Source organism: Brachypodium distachyon, chromosome 2 (genome assembly GCF_000005505.3).
Source record: "Brachypodium distachyon strain Bd21 chromosome 2, Brachypodium_distachyon_v3.0, whole genome shotgun sequence".
Lineage (NCBI taxonomy): Eukaryota > Viridiplantae > Streptophyta > Magnoliopsida > Poales > Poaceae > Brachypodium > Brachypodium distachyon.
Window position 1 is genome coordinate 23,637,906 of NC_016132.3, and position 22,609 is coordinate 23,660,514.

At 46.7% G+C, this 22,609-nt stretch overlaps 1 protein-coding gene across 1 annotated transcript; it reads left to right on the plus strand.

Moving 5' to 3' along the window:
- The first annotated feature begins 18,066 nt into the window (after positions 1-18,066).
- LOC100839914 (lipase) lies at positions 18,067-22,058 on the plus strand. Its single transcript, XM_003568420.4, has 8 exons — positions 18,067-18,771; positions 18,901-18,995; positions 19,134-19,237; positions 19,328-19,428; positions 20,298-20,398; positions 20,509-20,946; positions 21,073-21,204; positions 21,514-22,058. Exons 1-8 carry the CDS (start codon positions 18,490-18,492, stop codon positions 21,671-21,673), a joined length of 1,413 nt encoding a protein of 470 aa, XP_003568468.1. The 5' UTR covers positions 18,067-18,489; the 3' UTR covers positions 21,674-22,058.
- The last annotated feature ends 551 nt before the right edge of the window (positions 22,059-22,609 follow it).

A 22,609-nucleotide genomic window follows, 5' to 3' on the forward strand; every position in this document is an offset into this window, starting at 1 on the left:
AATTTTCGAAATAAACCTGCAGTCAACATTTTCAATTAAACGTGTACTACGCGTTAATTTCGAAAATTTACATGGTTTTTTTTCCGCAAAAGTTCCAATAGAACGCGGACTACAGGTTTATTTCGAAAACTTACATGGGTTTTTTTGTGCAAAAAAAACCGACGCCAATTAATTTGGGACGGAGGGAGTATCTTTTTGAAGGAGTTAGTGCCACTCATATCAGGGTGGGTAAAAAAACCAAGAAACCGAGAACCGAAACCGATTAGACCAAAACCGAAGAACCGCATGAAACTTCGGCCAGAAAACTCAGAAACCGAAGTTTTTCGGTCAGTTCGGTTTCTGGTCTCGGCTAACCGAAAATACACGAAAAACCCTAAGTATTCATATGTCGCGTGCATGACCGCCCCTCTAAACAAGACACCCCTAGCCCAACTGTGACTCACACAAGATTATGTCTTTATCTTTGTGTTCAACTTTGTAAGACTTAAACCTATGTGATGTTGCTAAATCTGTTTTCAGTAATGTTTTTACTCAATCAATTATGTTCGGTTAGTTCGGTTCAGAACCGAGAACCGAATAGAACTTTCGGTTAACCAAAAATTCGGTTCTCGAAAATTTCGAGGTGATTTCGGTTTTCAGTTTTGAAAAACCGAATTTCGTGAAAACCCGACGAACCGAACCGAATTTTCCGTTACAGCGGAACGCCCACCCTGTCATATCTACTTGCAGCAAACTGGCCCAGGAAGATTGTGAGTTAAAAAGGGCCGCAGTTAGCTGTTGCCGTCGTGAGGATCATGTCGGACGACCCTGCATGTCAGCACTCACCGCCAAAATCCGGAAGAAAGTGCACTGCAGTGCCGGCCGTGCCCGTGCTGAGTTGCTGACAAGTGAGCTAGACCAATAACTCCGAGAAAGACAATAGGGTGGCAGAAACTAGTTAAGAGCCCGTCAAAACTAATGAACGAATGCTAGCGGTGACGAAGGGTGGGGAGATTTACAAGGTGCGCCTCCTCGTGTCAAAAATGGCAACGATGGATGCCATGCATTTCTCCGGTAATTACGGTGGTCAACCTATCGCGGCTGTGTCGGTTCCTTCGCGAAATGTTCTTTAAGCTATCTGCACGTACTGCAGTATAATGATTCAAAATTGCAACTCGAGATAACTAGACAGGGACGACAACAACAACAACAACGTGCAATCAAAGCAGCGCAACGCCAACCAGCTTAGGCGGATACTTAGATGGAACAGGTCAATTCATGCCCAAAAAAAGAAACAGGTCTATTCTATAAGCCGTCGTGCATTTCCTGGGTCAATCGTATACTAGTACCAGTACATACTTTTGCCTCTGGCTCATGCATGTTCCCTTTTAAATTGAGATTTTCTATCGGCGAACCGAGCTTACACTGTGCGTGATGTGTAGGATTTTTGTGCCCTGCAAATTTTCCAACATGATGTATGTGCCGCTATCTATTTTCTAGGCGACTCGATGTTTTCTTTTCTCGGGAGCTTCACGTCCTCGAACAAGTAGAAGGAAATGCACATGAACGGAAACGTCGGGATAAGAGGCCTGAGACCAGGCCGCGTGGAAGCCGGGAGTTCAGCTGCCTGACGATGAATCAATTTTGATCCACTTCAAAACTTGATTTTGAATCAATTTTCATCTGCCATCACATGTCTGTGTCCTCTGCAACCGCAATGAGATGGAATCTAGAGATCATCTTTTTTTTCATTGCCCATTTGACTTGGCCCGCTGGAGATATCTTTGCCCCTCCTTTTCACCTCGGCTGAATGTTCTTCATAACCTGACGGCCCTGAGAAGATTGCTCCCTAAGCAATTCAACATGGAGATCACTGCTTTGGTTTGTTGGAGCATCTGGAGGATCCGAAATGATTTTATTTTCAATAATGTGCTGCCTTCACTTTATAGATGTAGGAAGATGTTTCGGGAGGAGATGAATCTTGTTTTTCATAGAGCCAAGAGGAAAAACTCTGAGGCCTTGAGAGATTGGCTGCTAGCCTTTCGATGACCCCTTATATAGATGTAATTATCCTTTTTATTAATATATTTGCAATAGATCAATTGATCTACTGTTTCCCTAAAAAAACAATACTTGATTTTTCTTCGGCTCGAAAAAACAAAAGGAAATAGTAACTCGTTCTCGCGTTAAGTACATGGATTTCTGATTCATCTTGAACATGCAAAATGGACAGGAAAAATTAACAGACATGACTCTCATGAGGGTTTTGATTACCGAGCGATATTTTTGGTTACGATACCGTCTAATAACCGCATTTTTCGGACCTTGCGAAAAAGTTTATGGTACAAATTACTATGTGTTTTGAAAAAAATTTGAACTTTAAGACATAAATGAACATGTGAATCTCAAATTAGGAGCAATTTGTCCGTCTATTATACTATGTTTGCACTTACATTAGTACAATATATGCAATATAATGCATAACCATCTTTAAAAGAAAAAAGTCTCATTTGGTAAATGGCCAGGTTTTTTTTGTTACCCCCACTCCTCCTCCGTGCAAAAAAAGGTGATCAGGGAGCCAAACCTTAGCCGCTACTCTCACCCCCTCTTTTCGTCTCTTCTCTCCTAGTCCCTTTCTCTTCACCACCGTTTGAGAAAATATCATGTGAAACTCGCATGATCAACCATGAAGGCGACGGTGAGGCCTTCAATTTCAAGAATAAATAAATAAATATGTGCATCGAAGATGAAGAGATCGAGATGTCTTGTTAGCTTTCTAAGAGCATCTTCAACACTATCCCCTAAAACAAGGCCCCTAAATGCTCTTTAGGGGCTGCCCCTAAAAAAATTAAGCCCTATTTCAATTTGAGCTTCCGCAGTAGCCCCTATTCATTTTCGCTCTTACAATGACAAGTGGGACCAATCCGTCAGTGACCCATTCTTGATTTCCCCAAATCCCATCTTCTTCCCCGAGCCTAGTGCTAGATGAGAAGCAGCCATGCCCTTCTTCCTCAAGGGCGCCGCCCGGGGGCGGCGAAGGCGGTGTGGCCAAGGGCGCCAACCGTGGGTGGCGGAGGCAGTGTGGCCAAAGGCGCCGGCCAGGGGTGGCGATGGCGACGCAGTGGAAGGGTGCGGAGGGGCTGGATGCGGGTGCGGGTGCGGAGGCGGCTGTTGGCGGCGAACGCGGTGGCCAAGGGTGTCGGCAGGCGCAACTGAGGGACGCGCGGTCAAGGACGCGGGCGGCGGCGGCCAGGAGCAGCGTGCAGTAGCTCGGGGAACAAGAGCGGAGGCCGACGGCGAGGCCAGCAGCCAATAGGGGCGGCGAGGGGGCTGTCCGGAGGCCAACGACGGCGAGGGGCAACGGCAGCAGCGAGGGGGCGTTCGAGGGCGGCGTAGCGCGGCTGCGGTCTGGGGGGAGGAGGCACGGGCGTCGGCGACGAGGTATGTGGCCGGAGACGGCGGCGCGGCGGTCGGAGGCGGAGAGGGCAGGCACGAGGCTGACGTGGCACAGAGGGGAGGGGAATAGGGGCCGGCTCCGGAGCCCCTGGAATGGGGGCTGGGAGGGGTGATTTAGAGGCCTTCATATTTTAGGGGCCCAAGCAGGGGACCGTCGAAGAGGGTTCTGTTTACGGGTCCTAAACAGGGTCTCTACTCAATTTTTAGGTGCTAATGCCAAAAAAAGTTTTCAACAGGAATCCTATTAGATCTCCTATTCTAAACAGGCCCCTAGAGACACCCCTCTGGCCCCCATTCCTGGGGGCTCCCCGTGAGGCCCCGATTCTCCTGTCCACGTCACCTTCTCCTCTTTCTCTGGCCGCAGAACTCAGCCCACCTCGCCACTGACATGCCCCGCTGCCCTGTACCTCGCTGCCGGCCGTCGCTCTGAGCCTCACCGCCGGCCACCACTGCGCCTCACGTCCGGGCCACCTCTGCCGTATTAGCCTGCGCCGCCTCCGCCTTCGCCTCTGTGCTGGTCTGCCGCCTCGCCCTCGGGGACGGAGAAGACCACGGCGAGGGCGAGCTATGCGAGGAAGGGGCCATGGTCATTGGTCATTGACGAAGAGAAGACGACGGCGAGGTCAAGCTGCGCACGCACCGCCGCCTCGTCCCGCCGTGCGCCACCACAGAGGAATCAGAGCCAGTGGCCGCCTTGCCTCGTGAGCAACGGCCTCGTCGCCCCCTTTGCTGGCCGTGCTCCGGCCAGCCATGGGCCATGGAGACCTGCGTCGGCCGACGGTGGAGCTTCCCTGCCCACCTCCAGAAGCTGCTCGGGGAAGAAGATGAGGAGAGGGGGAATTTTTTGACCCACTGACAAGGGGCCCCACTAGTCAGTGTAATGAAACAACTAAATATTTGCTGATATTTTAGGGCTATTGCTGAATATTGAGTTGAAGTAGGGGCTGAAAAATTTAAGGAGAAGCCCCTAAATAACAAGTAGGAGACATGTTTTAAGAACCACCGCTGAAGATGCTAGCATGTTTGGCACATCAAATGAACATATATGGGCATAACCGCGCAAGTAGTGCATGAAAACTGACATTTGCCGTTTTCTCCCAAGATTTCAAGCTCGTCCGCTTAGGAAAAATTGAACGAAAGCAGCAACAAAAATCTCCTTAGCCCCGCTTAAATTTTTCTTTTGTTAATTCGTCACATGGCATTGTCCATACTTATTTTAGTGCATCGCTACTAAACCAAAGAGACAGAGACAACAGATAACGCAGCCTCTCTTGCTCTTTCGGAGGAGACCAAGAGAAATCGAAAGCGAACCCAAGCTTTGTCACGGCTGCTGTGTACAAAGCCACGATGACTAGACGAGGCATCTCATCTTGTCCCAACAAGAGCGCGTGATGGTGTGACCCCCCTTGTTTTCTGAGATCATGATTAGTTCTTGAGAACATCGTGGCTTAAATTTCTTCGTTCGAAAATAAAAGCTTAAAATTATTGCGTTGTACGACAGGCAGTGGATACAGTACAAAGGATCATTTACCATGCCTGCGTCTATTGTCCAGGCGCCTATTGTCCAAGTACCGTAAATCAACGGATATAACAGTTTATACCATTTGAGATTCCGAGGTTAGCAAACGGTTCATTTGTCGAAGCATTTCAGAGTTCTGCTTGGATATCATATCCCGGTGGTCCATTCTTGGCTAGTTGGCGTCGGTGTTCTGTACTACTCCTGTCCTGTGAGAAGAAGTGGACTCGGTGTGGGTGTTCCTGGTATTGATCTCGATCATTCCAGAAGCTCCCCATGCGTCACGGCATGCATAAGTATCCAAGGAAAGGGAAATGAACAGAAGGTGTACAGTCTACGGTTGAAAATTCAAGCAGCTCCGAAGTCAACGCAGAATTATTTTACAGAAAAAATAGATAAAATTTGATGAAAATATAAATAAATTTTCGATGCAAAGTCACACACAGCGTTTCTTTCCACAAACTTTTATTTTGGGAGACAAACCATTACATGGGGCAACTCTTCCCTTCTAGCTGTCATGTGAGGCGATATGTAGGAAAGATTTCGAGTGTGTGTTGGCGAACTCGTCGGCTAACAAGAACATAGGGAACACGATTTACCTAGGTTCAGGGCCCTTGATGAGATAATACCCCTACGTCATGCTTGTCTGATCTGTATTGAAAGGACATTTCGATGTCTAATGAGTTTTGGTGTTAATGACAACATAATATGTGGACTAACCGTATGATAAATGTTTTCAAAAATTATATAGAATCAAGCAAAGCGGTTCGTTGCCCTCAAAGGAAAGAAGCGTAGAAGAATTTACGGCTTTTTATTTATATTGAGTCGTAGGAAAATCCGTACTATAAAGAGGGAGTCCATCTGGGAAGGCTTGGGTGAATCAATTTCACGTACACACAACCACCAAATTGCACCCACCAAATAGCCTCAATCCCACCGGTGAAGATTAGCTAAAACCTATTTTTGAAACAAAGGGTTCTGCCAGTTTTCTGTCCAGGGCGGCAGTATCGGTCATCCCAGGCCGGTAGTACCGGTCACGGTAGTACCGCACCAGTGCTATAAGGTAGCAAAACGCTACTGACATATAGCGGCACTGGTACGGTACGGTGCTGCACTACCGTTGGCGGTAGTACCGCTTGGGCTAGCGGTAGTACCGCTCTGTGCATAAATTGCACATAACGGGCAGAAATCCACCATACCGATCTTTCAATTGGTATAAGAACCTCGTCTCTTAATTAGGGCTTTACCACTCTTAAGAGTATGGCCGGCGATGATGGGTTCATGAAACCCCAAGAACCCGAGGTGATAGATGATAATGCTCCACTAACTTTTAAATCCATCAAATTGCTTTTGGATAGCATGCAAAAGGTGATTCTAGATAGTGTGGACAAAAAGATTAGTGAGCACCTACCTAACAAAGCCTCTTCTTTTTCTACTGAGTCCTTCCATGCCAAGCCACCAAGTGCGGTGGATTTGACTAAGGAAGATTCGGATGCCGAAACCCGTAACAAGCCTAAGGCTATAGAAGAGAGTGCCTCCAAATCCCAAGGTAGGGGTGGCTATGGGTTGTATAGTGAGGTGGCTCCACAACCTCAATATAATCATCGCTACCATAATTTGTCACCTATGTACAACCAAGGTGATCCCCCCATGCTAACCTCTACTAACTACGTTGATTGGTTTCATTCCATGAGGACTCACTTCAAGAGCATATCAACGGGGTTGTGGAGAATTGTTGAGGAAGGTTATTTTGTTTATGATCCAAAGAACATGTCGCCAAGAGAGTATGTCAACAATCAACTCAATGAGCATGCCATTGAAATACTCCTAAAGGCTCTACCCTTGGAGTATAGAACCAATGTTCGTGGAGTTGATTCCGCTAGAGATGCGTGGAAGCTCATTGGTGACCACTTTGACAAGAATGAGAGTGTCAAGAAGTCAAAGTTTGAAGTGGTCATCAATGAATGCAAGAATTTTTTTCATGAAGTATGGAGAGGTTCCGGATGAGCTATATAGGAGAGTCATCACTCTTGGAGCCAAGATGAAGGACCATGAAAGTCGTGACATCAATGATGAATGCATCAAGTGTCTATTCATAGAATTCATCTCCCACACCGAGAGGTCCATGCCGCAATGATTAGGCAAAAAACGGACTACTATAGCTTGACTCCAAGTCAAGTGATGGGAGAGTTCGTGGCTATGGATATTCTCAAGAAAACCTCGGAGGACAACCTCATTCGAGCCAAGTTTCTCTCTCAAAGTTCAAACCTTGCATTGAAAGCCAACGTGGCTCCCATTTCAACTCCAAGTGAAGCTCCCCAACAAGAAGAAGTTGAGGTCACGGAAGAAAATTGCAACTATGAGTTCAATGATCACATGGCTCTTGTGGCTCAAGCTTCTTGAAAGAACAAGAAGTTTGTCAAGTCCAACACCTTCAACCCCAACAACTACTACAACAACGGAGTTTCAAGCTCCAAGTCCAAAGGTCAAAAATCTCGTAAATGTTATAATTGTGGTAATAATGACCATTTCGTTGCAAATTGTATCTATGAGAGAAGGGAGGAGAATGGTGGTCGTCTCATCCTTCAAGGGAAGACCAAGCCCTCCTTTCACAAGAAGCCAACGAAGAAGAGGCAACCAACAATGCTTTTTGTTCAAGAAGAATATACTTTGGGTGACGAAGATGATGATGAGGAAGAGTCCACGGAGAGGGCGAACATTGCCATTGCTCCTTCACTTCCATCCCTCTTCGACTCCCCCAATGAGACCAAGAACCACTCACCCAAATGCCTTATGGCCAAGACCTCTTCGGTAATCGCTCCTCCCACCAAGCATGTCATTGCTAAGAGTTTATCTCTATTTGATTGTGTGGAGGAGAGTAGTGTTGTTAAGAATAACATGAATGAGTTCGAGATCTTCATGGCAAGCTTGGAAGGTGAGACCAAAAAGAGGTTTGAGGACCTCTTGGAAAAACTAGGTGAAGCTCAAGCTATTATTGAAGAACATGATGAGCTCATGGATGAGAAGGTAATACTTGAGTGCGTTGCCGCTCATGAGATTGCGGAGCTTAATGAAGCTCTTACAAAGAACAAGCAAATAGGGAAACAATTGAGGAGTCACTCACTAAGGAACTTGCTAAAGTTAAAAATTCTTATGATAATGCTATGTCCCTTGCTAATGATTACTTGGGTAGCATATGTGAATTTGAGAATGGTCATAGAAACCTCCTTGAGGACTTTGACAAACTTGGAAAGGATCACAAGTCCTTGACAAGTGAGTACAGGTCTCCCAAAGAGTTTTGTGATCATCTTCTATATTCTGTTGTTAAGGAATTAATTTCTAATGATAAAGATGTTTCAACTAACCCTTGTTTTAAGCATACATCTATGATTGAGGATAATGCTAGATTGAAAGCTCAACTTGAAAAGGGCCTAACCACTTGCTTCCAAGGGGAGAAGAACCTCCATGATCTTTTGAATGATCACAGAAAAGCTTTTGGATTGGAGGAAATTGGGTATAACCCCAATGAGAAGAGCAACAACAAGAATGCCAAGGCTCCTTCCCACACTAATGTTTATTTTATGAAGGAAGGGGAGGCGGCCAAGGAGAAGCCAAAGAACAAGAAGGGTGGCAAGGCCACCTATGATAATAGTATCGGGGATTTCAATCCCTCGTATGTTCTTTGTCGTACTAATGATGGACACGTTTATGCCAAATTTGTTGGTTCTCCTTATGAATATGTTTATTGGTCTATTTGGGTTCCTAAGACCCTTGTTGCTAACGCTAAAGGACCGATTCAAAGATGGGTACCTAAAACCAAAGCTTAAACTTGTAGGTCGCTTCCAGTGGATCTTCATGGATAGTGAATAATGGATGCACTAATCATATGACCGGGAGCAAAGAATTGCTGGTGGACACTAAAAGTAGTACATCAAGGTCCAAGCAAGTTACATTTAGAGATTCTTCACAATCAACGGTATTGGGACTAGGCAAGGTTGTCATCTCTCACATCCATTGAGAATGTCATGCTTGTTGAGTCCCTTTCATACAATTTACTTTCGGTACTTCAACTTGCACATATGGGTTTTTATTCCTTCTTTGGCACAACTAGTGTGACCCTTTTGTGGAGCAAGACTCTTAAAGTAGCCTTTGTTGGTAGATTTCGGTAAGAAACCCACTAGAGAAGAAACATGTCTAATGGCTAAATTTGATGTGGGTTCGCTATGGCATCGCCGTCTAGCCCATGTCAATATGACATCTTTGCAAAGTCTCCTCAAAGGTGAGCATGTGCTACGACTAACCAATGTTTCATTTAATAAAAACCGTGTGTGTAGTGCTTGTATTGAAGGGAAGTTACATGAGAAAGCACATCACCACAAGATAATTATCACTTCAACGAGGCCTTTGGAGCTCCTTCATATGGACCTCTTAGGTCCTCCTACATATTATAGTCTTGGTGTTAAGAAATATTGTTTGGTTATTGTTGATGACTATTCTAGGTACACTTGGGTATACTTCTTCAAACACAAGAGTGAGACCCAACAAATCGTCATCGACTTTGCCAATGAAGCCCAACGTCAATACAATGCAAAGATTATGGCTATTAGGAGTGATAATGTCTCCGAGTTCAAGAATTACACCTTGATTGAGTTTTTGAGTGATGAGTGTATCAAAAGACAATATTCCGCTGCGTATACCCCTCAACAAAATGGTGTAGCGGAGAGGAAGAATAGAACTCTCATGGATGCGGCAAAGACAATGTTGGCGGAGTTTAAGTCTCCATACAACTTTTGGGCCGAAGCAATCAACACCGCATGCCATGCTACTAATCGCCTCTATTTCCGCAAGATATTGAACAAGACATCTTATGAAATTCTCACGGGACGCAAGCCCAACCTCAAGTACTTTCGGGTATTCGGTTGTAAGTGTTTTGTGCTTAAGAAAGGTGTTCGTTTATCTAAATTTGAGCCTAAAACTTATGAGGGCATATTTGTTGGCTATGCATCAAACTCCCACACTTATAGAGTCTACAACAAATCCACCGGATGTGTTGAAGAATCTTGTAATGTGGAGTTTGATGAGAATAATGGCTCTCATGTGGGACAAGTTGATGTTGTGGATGTAGATGATGAAATTCCTCCCCAATCCATACGAAGAATGGGCATAGGTCAAATTATGCCCATTGAGGATCCCCGTATGGAAGAAGGAGAAGGACAATGCTCTACTCAAGTGGAGCCCTCATCTCCACAAGATCCACGAGCTAGCCAAGAACAAGAACAAGTCTCTCATGTGAATGAACAAGTTGATCAAGGGCAAGATCAAGTAAATGTTGATGTTGGTGACTCTTCAAGCTTTCATTGAGACTCAATATTTATCTCAAGAAGCTATGGAACGTCGGGTCATGAATATTGCCTCACGACTTCAACTTCAAGAACATACCTTGGACAATGTCCTACGAAGTGTGAGGAAAGGGGTAACTACTCGTAGACAATTAGCTAATTTTTGTGAACATCATGCTTTTGTCTCTTGTGTTGAGCCCCAAAAGGTACAAGAAGCACTCGAGGATCCGGATTGGTTTAATACCATGCATGAAGAGTTGAATAACTTCGATCGCAATAGAGTATGGTCATTGGTGGAAAGACCAAAATGGATATTTCAAGAACAAGCAAGATGCACTTGGACAAGTGACAAGGAACAAGGCATGATTGGTGGCTCAAGGTTTCTCCCAAGTCGAGGGTACTGACTACGGTGAAACTTTCGCTCCCGTTGCTCGCCTTGAATCTATTCGTATCTTAGTTGCATATGCATCGCATCATAACATTACTTTGCAACAAATGGATGTGAAAAGTGCATTTCTAAACGGTCCACTAAATGAGTTGGTATATGTCAAACAACCACCGGGGTTTGAGGACCCTTAATTTCCTAACCACGTGTACAAACTTGATAAAACCCTTTATGGTCTCAAACAAGCACCTCGAGCTTGGTACGAGCACCTAAAGGAGCTACTAGTGGATCGTGGCTTTGAAATTGGGGTAATTGACCCCACTCTTTTTACTAAGATGGTTGGTGGTGATTTGTTTATATGCCAACTATATGTTGATGACATCATATTTGGTTCTACTAATGGTGTGTTCAATGATCAATTTGTTATGCTAATGACCGAAAAGTTTGAGATGTCTATGATGGGTAAATTGGAGTTTTTCCTTGGATTTGAAATCAAGCAATTGAGAAGAGGAATCTTTATTAATCAAGTCAGATACACTCAAGACATGCTAAAGAGATTCAAGATGCATGATGCCAAGAGTGCCAAGACCCCCATGTCTACATCAATCTCTCTTAATCTCGATCCCAATGGTAAAGATGTGGATCAAAAGGTATATCGTTCTATGATTGGTTCTTTGCTTTACCTTGTGCATCTAGACCGGATATTATGTTGAGTGTGGGAATTTGTGCAAGATATCAATCCGCACCAAAAGAAAGCCACTTAGTGGCTGTCAAACGAATGTTTAGATATTTGGTTCATACCACAAACTTTGGTTTATGGTATCCTAAAGGATCAAGTTTTAAGCTCATGGGATACTCGGATTCGGATTGGACGGGAGACAAAGTGGATAGGAAGTCAACTTCCGGGACGTGCCAATTCCTTGATAGGTCTTTGGTGAGTTGGTCTTCTAAGAAGCAAAATTGTGTGTCTCTCTCCACTACGGAAGCCGAGTATATCGCCGCCGCAAGTTGTTGTGCACAATTATTATGGATGAGGCAAACATTGTTGGACTATGAAATCATTTGTGAAAGTGTGCCTCTTTTATGTGACAACGAGAGTGCCATTAAGATAGCCCACAATCCCGTGCAACATAGCAAGACGAAGCATATTGAGAGTCGTCATCATTTCATTCGAGAGCACGTGGCCCGTATCTCTTATGTTGCCACCGGTATGCAACTAGCGGATATTTTCACGAAGCACTTGATGAAGCAAGATTTTTTGAGTTAAGGCATGAGCTAAATATCATAAATTCTAGTGTTGTGGTGTGATGAACTTGCACCCGTACCCACGGTCAACATTTGTCTAATTTGGATGTGCGCATGGATGTAGGGGGAGCATTGCTCAATTCATGGGCAAATGCTACCCTTACTATGCTAACATTAATTTCATACATTGAGCTTCAATGTGAGTTTTGAGTCTTGAGCCCAAGAATCTATATTCGCGGTGTCAAGCTCATACATACTCAAATATGGTTCTTTTCAATTCATTGCAAATCTTATAAGTCAATATTGATGACTCTATATATGTTTATTATTGGAGAGCACTCATCTCTTGTCATTTAGTTTTCGATCTTGCAAGAGTGAGTGTATATAAACATCCAAATGTATCACCCTTTGTGTGTGCTCCAACCTAAGCATGTCTCTTATCTAAGGAACCACACTATTCTACTCCATACACAAGTACTCTTTCATTTCTAGGAGTGCCTGCAGTTCTAGGGCGGTACTGCCGCTCATCCCAGAGCGGTAGTACCGGCGGCCGTACTGGGTCAGTACCGTCCGACACAGACACTTAAAAAGGGTGGGGCCGACCTGGTGAGGAGTTTTCTTCCCCACTCCGCCCGACCCCAAACCCTAATTTCCTGGTGTTCCCCATTGGAGGCCTCGCCAAGCTCAAGCTTGGATCTGCCGGTACTATCGGTGCTTCTCAGATCTGCTCCAAGGAAATGGTTCTCCTTCGTCCTCTCATCCAAGATGACCGGTACTTTTCTTGTTTCCTCACGTTCTAGGGCTCAATTTTTTAACCCCTAGGTGTAAGGTTGAGAATGTATCTTGAAAAATGGATGAATCCTAGTTTTGGAGTAGGGTTTGTGCTTTAGATGTGTAGTTGATGTACTATTGTGGTGAGATTTGTCCCGATCTGTGGATTGAGTCCCTAACCCTAGGGAGTTTCGTGCCTTCGGGCACGAGGCGGTACCGCAGCAGTACTACCGCCCTGGGTTAGGCAGCACTACCGGCCTGGGTTGAATCTTGCTTCAATATTGCTTCCACTACATAACTAATTCATGTTCTCCATGAACTTGTGTATGCTTATCTGTTCCCTCATACCCTATTTCTGTCACATGTGCTAGTTCTAGTCGCGGACGGAGAAAAGGAACCAAGAAAGCCACCGGTAGGGGGCTTACCAAGGCTCAAAGGCAGCAGATTATCAATGAAGAGTATGAGCGTCCTCGCAAGGCTCCTCGCACTCGCAGAGATCCAACCCCTCCACCACCACGTGCCCCTAAGAGGATTGACAAATGGCCCCCTCAAGATTTTGTGGTGGAAAGGAACAAGAACCCTTATCTTGAGGATATGGAAGTCAACTCCGGTATCGGGATTGGAAGGAACTTTTATACGGACTTTCAAGAACAGATCTTCAATGAGAAGTATAGGAAAGGTGGAGAGATCAACCTTGTGGTGCAACATCACATTGATGTGGATCATATGAGAGATAAGCGCTACTTTGATGAGGCTTATCAGATTTGTGAGAACCTTGGCTTGCTCCCTATCATGCAATTCAAGCAAAACTTTGATCCATACCTTGTTGCTCAGTTCTTCGCCATCGTGCACTTTCATGAGGATGAGGATTGGACCATCACTCGGATGTCTAATGATTGCATCTACAGCTGCAATTGGGATGAGTTTGGTGCCGTTCTAGGTTACCGCAACCGAGGTTGGGTGGTCTCTCGCACTGGCACTGGAGTGACAAAGGATGACATGGCTCACTTGCACATTCCGGGAAGAGCCGAGGCTGGCAAGTCCAAAGCTCTCTTGCCCACTTATCATATCATGCACCGGGTGTATCGGAACACCATTGCTTGCCGCAGTGGCAACTTGGATCAGATTCATGGCTACATGGTTGATTTGCTCATCATGACACATCAGAAGAAGGATTCTAACGAGAAGTTGAACGTGATGAATTTCCTTTGGCATGAGATGTTTGCTGTGACTATTCAGAGAAGGACTCCCTACCTTTGCTCCCTATGTGGTGGATTTGATCCTCTCCAAGATTGTCTTGCCACCTACCTTCAGATTCACCATTCATACTGCTAGGAAGTTGTTGGTTAAGGAACATGCCATGTCAAGGCATGGAGATGATGATGAGATTGTTGAAGAGGAGGCTGCCGATGATGAGACCGAGGATGAGACTATGTGGTCCAGACCCGTAGCAAAGCCAAAGGCAAAGGCAAGATGGCCAGAAAGAGAGTTGGATGGCTGCACTTCATTGCAAGCTTGGTCAGTTATTTTGCATCCATAAAGATCATGAGCACAAGATGTATGAGCTCCACTCCACTGGCAAGGAGATTCGCCGCATTTAGAAGGCCATTTGTGAGAAATTAGACATTCCCTTCACGAGCTCAGGGCGTGAGGCTGAGACTACTCCAGAGGATGAATGGCGCTCCGAGCACACTGTAAAGTGGGAAGAGTGCTTGACCTTTGCGACCACCCCTTCAGCATCCAGTGAAGATGAAGAAGAAGATTTGCTATGTTTTGTGATAGAAAAATTCCATGAGTGATTCATTCTTACCCTTGTGCCTCGAGGAGGTATGATCTTCATTATACTTGAATGAATCATTCATATCCTTGTGAAGAACAAATTGAAATATCTTTAATCCTTGCAATTGAGTATTAGCTTATAAAATCTAGGGGGAGTGTTGATCCTAGCTTATATATGGACTTTGCATTCCAAAAGCAAAATCTAAATAGTGCATAGAGTTAGGAGGAGCCCGCCTATATTTTATTTTCTATGTGTTGAGTCTATTGCATATCTTTACAATGCTTTATTGATATACTTTTATTTGCAAATCGTTGTGTTATCATCAAGCACCAAAAAGGGGGAGATTGAAAGGGCATTTCGATCCCTAATGAGTTTTGGTGTTAATGACAACATAATATGTGGACTAACCGTATGCTAAGTGTTTTCAGAAATTATATAGAATCAAGCAAAGCGGTTCGTTGCCCTCAAAGGAAAGAAGCGTAGAAAGATTTACGGCTTTTTATTTATATTGAGTCGTAGAAAAATCCGTACTATAAAGAGGGAGTCCATCTGGGAAGGCTTGGGTGAATCAATTTCACGTACACACAACCACCAAATTGCACCCACCAGATAGCCTAAATCCCACCGGTGAAGATTAGCTAAAACCTATTTTTGAACCAAAGGGTTCTGCCAGTTTTCTGTCCAGGGCGGCAGTACCGGTAGTACCGGTCGCGGTAGTACCGCACCAGTGCTATAAGGTAGCAAAACGCTACTGACATATAGCGGCACTGGTACGGTACCGGTGCTGCACTACCGTTGGCGGTAGTACCGCTTGGGCTAGCGGTAGTACTGCTCTATGCATAAATTGCACATAACGGGCAGAAATCGGGGATCCCTATAAAAGGGGGTTTTCGTCCCCAACGATACTAAGCTCCATTCCTGCAAGCGTTCTTCACCTCCAAAGCTTCAAATCTCGAGATCTCTCTCCCTAGTGCTTTCCTCTAGATAATACTTTGAGGAAGGGTTGAGAAGAGCTCGATTTAGGGTTTCACCAAATCAAAAGTTGATTCCCCTCGTTTTCCTCAGTCGATTTTGTTACTCTTGTGATTTTGGGATCCCTAGCCGGAAGGTGTGTCTTCAAGCACTCCAATCTTGTGAGGAGGTGCTTGAGAATTTACTAAGGAGCCTCCAATTTAGTTATGGATTTGTGCCCTTCTCCTCGTTTGTAAAGGTTCGGCGTTCGCCGTCAAGCAAGCCATTAGTGGAACTCACATCGCTTTTGTGGTGTTGTGAGAGCTCATCCCACCTTTGTGGGGTGATGAGTCGGAGAATAGAGTGAGCCTTTGTGGCGTCTCTACCTTTGTGGTAGAGCACTCCTCCAAACGGAGAGGTACACCGATCCCAATAGGTGGAACTCCGGTGAAATCTTCGTCTTTCTGTGTGGTATCATTCTTGCCCCTTTACTTACTTGTTGTATTTCATTGTCAATCCTTTGCTTCGGCTATTGGACTTCATAGTAGAGTTGCATTCCCTTTAGAGAATCTATTAAACCCTGGAATTAAGTGTTTGTATCTTTCAAGAAAAGAAAAAGAAAAAAGAAAGTAAAATTTGTTAGTCACCTATTCAACACCCCCCCCCCCTCTACCCAACCATACCGATCTTTCACTTCTTCAAGGAAAGCCGTGCGGAAAACCTTAACAAAGAGGAAACACTAAAAACCCAATAACAAGTCGCTACCGCCAAGGCGAAAACCTCCTCCGCTCCAACGACGCCGAACAGGGAACGGCTCCTTGCGCCAGAAGAAGGTAGGCAGAGCGGAGCTTCTTCGACGACCGGAGCCAGAAGAGGTTGCCTTGACGGGAACGGCTCGCGCATCAGCAAGCCCATGTAGCGCAAAGTCGCCCTCCCTGGCCAGGACCACATCAAGCAAACTCCACCGTCAGACGAGGTGTCCAAAGGCAACGCCTCCAAGGAGGACGCGGCGTCTGAGGTCGTCGCCGTTACCCGACCCGGAAACCGGATTAAAGCTTTCGCTCAGAGTCACCTTGTTTGCGAAGAGTGGGATGTGGCGGAGCTGCACAGGACGCCTTTAAGAAGGAAGCGACGCCCGAGGACGCTGTCGACGCCAACACCGACCCCGTTGATGCTGGGTTTTCAACCGCAGCCACCAAACCCACCGCGGACAGGAGCGAATATCTGAGGCTGGCCAAAGGCCACCGCATCACAGCGAGCGCTGGCAAAGCTCGTCGAACGCCACGCGCCAAATCACCACCGGGCACCGGCCAGGGCGCCGCAACCGCCCCACGCACCGGATCAGGCCACGCCAACATGGCCACACAAACAGTGGAACATGGCAGCATGGCCAGGCCCGCCCATGCCAGCCACCGAGCCGGCTGCGCACGCCAAACCGCAGCCTCGGGACCCTCGCAGGCCGCACGCCGCACGCCACGCCCAGATCAGGCCCGCCCACCGCCGGCCACCGAGACGGCCAACACGATGGTAGCCACACGCACTCTAGCGCCCGCCCATAGCCGGCCAGCCAAGCCGCCAAGCCCGCGGAGCCACACCACAGCCCAGATCAAGCCTGCCGCCCGAATCGGGCCAGATCCGGCCCGCGCCACCGCCAGCCGCCACGCGCGCGCACCTCTGCCGGCCACCCCGCGGCAGCATGCCCGCAGGCCAGCGCCCGCCCCGGCCCGCGTCGGCGGCCCCGCGGAAGAGCCGTCCCCACGCGCTGCCCCGCGCCGCGCGCTTGCGGGGGAGGGGAAAAATTGCCCCGCCGCCACCTTCCCAGAGCGTGCCTGACTTCGCCGGCACCCCTCCGACGGCAGCGTTGCGCGGGAGGAAGGAGGAAGGGAGCCTACAGCCCGCCGCGGTTCCCCGTGTCGCCGAGGAGGGCGACGCGGGGCTCTGTTTTTCCGGGTTCCAAAAGGAAAAAATACCAGAAAAACAAGATAGAACCAAAAGCAAGGGAAACTTGCGCGGAAAAATTGCCTCATGTGAAGATTACTACTTGGTTAACTTGCGTGGAAAACTTGACGAGTGGTACTTGGTTAACATGGGTGGTAAACTTTGCGTTCGTAATGCTAACGCTGCCTAATTAATCCGCGGTAAATCGGTAATACTACACTTACCTTTGGTTGCTCGAGAACTTTCATGCCGCAGAGAAGAAACACAGACCACAATTTTGCTAGGAAAACCCAGACCGCAAATATGCACCGAGACGAAACTGGCAACACTGGCGGTCCCGGCCACAAAAATGAATCCCCGGGGATTCCATTGGCCCCTGCCCCTGCCAAAGTGCCAACTGGCCACCCAACCGGCCAACCCCACAGGGCCACGCGAACACTCCCGGAGATGCGTGCGGCACCCTGCTGGCGCGCGCATCCACGCCAAAACCCGAGGACACGACGCCCCCGACCAACAACAACCGGCAGCCGCATCGCGCCCCCATACTTCCCCAGCCCCATCCCAGCCCGAGCTTCCCTTCGACCCGCACCGGCGGCGAAATTAAGCGAGTCCGCTGTCCGGCTGGCCACCCAAAGGCGACCCGTGAAGAGACCACACATCAGCGAACGCGCCTACACGCGCGCGTTTATAAATAGCAAAACCGTATGATTTAGTCCCCCAAAGTTAGCTAGCCAAGAGGAGAGAATAGCGAGAACGTACCACCCAAGCGGGCGAGGAGAGGCCGGAAGCCCAACGCAACGCAACGTCCCCTTCGCCGAGGACAGCAAAGGCAAAGCCGTTTGCCAGAGAGGGAAGAAAGAAGGAGGAGGGAAAGCTGGAAGAGGAAGGAGAGAGATATAAAGAAGCGCGCCCCAGTCCGGAGGCCGTGACCGATCCTTCTCCTCCTCCTCCTGTTCCTCTTCTTGTGGGCCGGTGGCCGGTGCGGCGATAGGAGGGATAGGAGGAGGGGCGGGCCGAAACGCGGCACCAGCCACTCCCCCCGCCTGCGCAGATTGGTCGCTGCACCCGCGCGCTCTCGGAGCGCGCTCGCGGGTTGCTCGGCTGTGCCGGTGGCCGGAGGTGGAGGAGGATGGCGAGATTCATCCTCGGCCTGGTGGAGCTCGGGGTCAGCGCGGCCGTGCACCTGCTCTTCGGCTTCTACGTCTTCAGCAGCGCCGTCGCAGCGGACATCTCGCAGGCCGCCTCCGCGTCCGGGTGCCTCCTCCTGCGGCGCCCGCCCGCCGCGGGGGCGCTCGTCGACGTCGCGGCCAAGGGGGAGGAGGAGGAGCGGAGGGCCGCCGCGCCCGTCGTGCTTGACGGCTCGCCGCCGCCCATCGTCCTCGTGCACGGCATATTCGGCTTCGGCAAGGGGGTACGTACGTTACGTGCGTACACGCGCGCGCTTGTGGGTTGGGGGTGGGCGGGTGTTCGGTGGAATGCCGGAGAGGCGTGCTGACCCGTTCCTTTGGTTGGTCCCTGTTGGTTTTGTCTCTGCGTGCAGAGGCTCGGGGGGCTGTCCTACTTCGCCGGCGCCGAGAAGAAGGACGACCGCGTGCTCGTGCCGGATTTGGGTTCGCTCACCAGCATCCATGACAGGTGGGTGGGTTGGAAAAACAGCAAAGTTATCCTGATTTTGCTGATTAACGTTTGACATCTGTCGTTAATTATGAACAAGATTTTTATATTGGGTGGGAATTTGATTGTTGGGGAATCTGGTGATTCTTGGCACTGCAGGGCGCGCGAGCTATTCTACTACCTCAAGGGAGGACTGGTGGACTACGGCCCGGAGCACAGCCAGGTTTATGGGCACACCCGGTTTGGGAGGATCTACGATACAGGTGAAGGTTTCGAAGAACACAACATCAGTATGGCCTTGTATATGATTCTGGATTTGGAGTTCTTCATTTGTGATTTCTAATTGAGCGCAGGGCATTATCCGGTGTGGGATGAGCAAAACCCGCTGCATTTTGTGGGGCATTCGGCTGGCGTTCAGGTTGTGAGAGTGCTGCATCAGATGCTTGCCGACAAGGTATAACAAGAGATTTCGGATTTTACTCGGATACGATAGCTTTTTGTTGTTGGTAGTAGAATGCTCATGCTTATCATGTGCTTTCTGAGGGGTGTTTCTTGTGATTAGGAGTACAGGTTCAAAACAACCCAAATTAGCATCAGTGCAATTGCATGAAGTTAGAGTTAACCTGGCCTTCTGTTAAAGCGCTTTTCTAGGAATGGTCCAAATAATTTGTTTTTAGTGTGGGCAACATCCGTAATCCTTGTATTTTTGCTGTACGCTTTTGCAACTAAATTGAGTCTCTATTTGATCGCATGCCCTTCTCTTGGCTTTAATCGATCTCCTTCTCTCACTTCTTCTGAGCTGAATTGGCTTCTTATTTCTAATGGAATGAAATAAATATTCATGCTTTCTGACACAGGATCCCCTAGGAGGGTTAGGTACATAAGATATGGGTAGCTTCTCAATGCAATAAAATAAAGCAACGTCGTGTCTATTTTTCTCTCATGTGCATGCTGATCATTCTTGTGTATGTCTATGCCAGCAGCTTGCTGGTGTGCTGTTTTATTATGGAACAGTGGCCAATTTGCCATGACCTATGAGAAATTCATGCTACCAAAAGAATACAAACTTTACAGGATTTTTTTTTACTCAATAATCAGTAATACAACATATTTATTGTTGAACACTTGAATGGAGTTAAGGCTATGCAGGAGGAAGTAACATTGTGAGTTGACTAAATAATGTAATTAAATACCTCATGATTTCTGATTTGAGGTCAAAGGGGCCAACACCTAAATTTTGGCCATCTGATAGAAAGATGTCATTCAGTATCATATAAATAAATATAGATGATATATAATTCTAACACATAGTTTCATTATCAGGCTTTCCCTGGGCATGATACTTCTGAAGACTGGGTTTTGAGCCTTACTTCCTTGTCAGGCGCACTTAATGGAACCACGAGGACTTATTACGATGGCATGCTGTAAGTGTTGCTTTGAACTCAAAGGAATTAATGTGATTCAAATATTTTGAAGACAATGTGATTCCAAATTGTCTCCATTGTAATTGTGTTTTCCTTCCTATTACTTTCAGAGCTGAAGACGGGAGATCCATGAAATCAATTTGTCTTCTTCAGCTCTGCCGGCTTGGAGTTATTGTCTATGATTGGCTCGACATTCCTTGGCTGAAGAATTACTACAATTTTGGTTTTGATCACTTTGAAATGTCATGGAGGAAAGTTGGTTTTTCAGGTCTAGTTGATCTGCTGTTGGGGCACACTGGGCCGTTTGCCTCGGGAGACTGGATTCTGCCTGATCTCACAATCCAAGGATCTCTAAAAATTAACTCTACATTGAGGACCTTTCCCAATACATTCTACTTCAGTTATGCTACAAAGAGAACACGAAAGCTATTCGGAATTACAGTGCCCTCAAGTGTCCTCGGAGTTCATCCCATGCTCTTTCTCAGAGTTCTCCAGATGTGTATGTGGCGGCACCCTCAAAATGCTCCTCTACCTTACAAAGGATACAGGTTAAATCCTCTGCCCCAAGCCAGATTCATTAATAATGCTGCGTATGGTTCCCTTTTAAAATCTTGAAGAACCTTCCAATTCATTATTTGGTGTATGTTCTTATTGTCCTTCCTGATGATACTCAGGGATGAAGATTGGGAAGATAATGATGGGGCTTTGAACACAATCTCCATGACACACCCTCGTTTTCCTACAGAGCATCCAAACCGCTTTGTACTAGATGAGTCTGACTGTCATCCTTTGCAACCTGGGATATGGTTAGTACCACGTTCTGATTCTTGTTTTAAATTGCTTGGTGGAACTAGCTAGATTTCACTTTAACTATTTTTAATAAAAAATTCACTTATGCATACATATTTGTTCTTTCAATAACACTTAGCAACTAGCCTACCCCAACTTGTTTGGGACTAAAGGTTGTTGTAATAAAATAATTCTTAGCAAATTTGACAATAAATTCAAATGGACGATCAACTAGGAGGCACTGAAGAGATGTCACACTTTTCTGTGTTTTGTTCTTGAAACACTATATTAGCTTGCTTTCCTAATTGTTGCATTGATTTATCCAGGTACTATAAGATCATTGAAGGCGATCACATTCTTTTCATTATAAATCGGGAAAGAGCTGGAGTGCAGTTTGATTTGCTGTATGATGGCATTTTCCAGCGCTGCAGAAAGCATGCATTCCGGAAGAACCCCCCAACTGTACCAAACGAAACAAGCCAATAGAAGATTACACCCGAAGCTCCCTACAGCCCCTTTTTTCTCTTCTCTTTGTCTCCGGCCTCCATAACTTTTTGTGAACTGTAAATTGCATTGTCCATTTGATCAGCAGTGCAAACTTGACTTTTGCTGGTTCTTGGAAGGAGGGGTTTTGCAGCTTGCTCTTCGCCACCCTTGCAGCATAATGCAACGAAGGAAGTTTGGAATTGATCAGGAGGACCAGGAGGTTACAGCTCGAAACCCGCATTTGTCTATGACCTTAATGGGGCTTATTGAGATTTAACTCACTTGTATCCCGAGGTGGTTTGTACATATCCAAGATTGTATCAATGGAATGTTTTAGCAATGGTATTGGAAAGAACTGATCTATGATTGTTGTGTTTCTGAGTTTTATCATTGTGTTTGATAGCAGTTATCATGGTTGGTTGGATATCTCGAGTGTGCTGACCAGCTGGACCTATATTATCGATGGTTGTTAACTTGTCGTTAAGTGTCACTACCAACAAATCACCAACTACAGCATTTCTTTGCCACCATGTGTATTGCAGAAGTCCTCGACGCCTGTACTGCCCATTTCCGGTCGACACTTTTGTTCAGTCAACACTTCACAATTCCTGTTATCGACTAGTATTGCCTAGTGTCACCCAGTGACAGCATAAAGTACACTTCACATCAGTTTCTATCATGCATTTGTTCTTCCATGTACTCCTACTCCGTATATGATTTGATTACGTGGGTGCTTTGCTGCCTGGTTTGAGAGGATCACGTGGAATACACTTCCCTTGCATAGTTACATCTATGCTTCAAACCGGATCACAGCAAGTCAGCAACTGCCTGGAGATCTTAACGAGTCTCGATACAAGCAACGAGGCACATGTGAACAAAGTAGCTCGATGCCTTGCGGCGAAGGATATAATGATCGTCTATCTGAGATGATGCTAC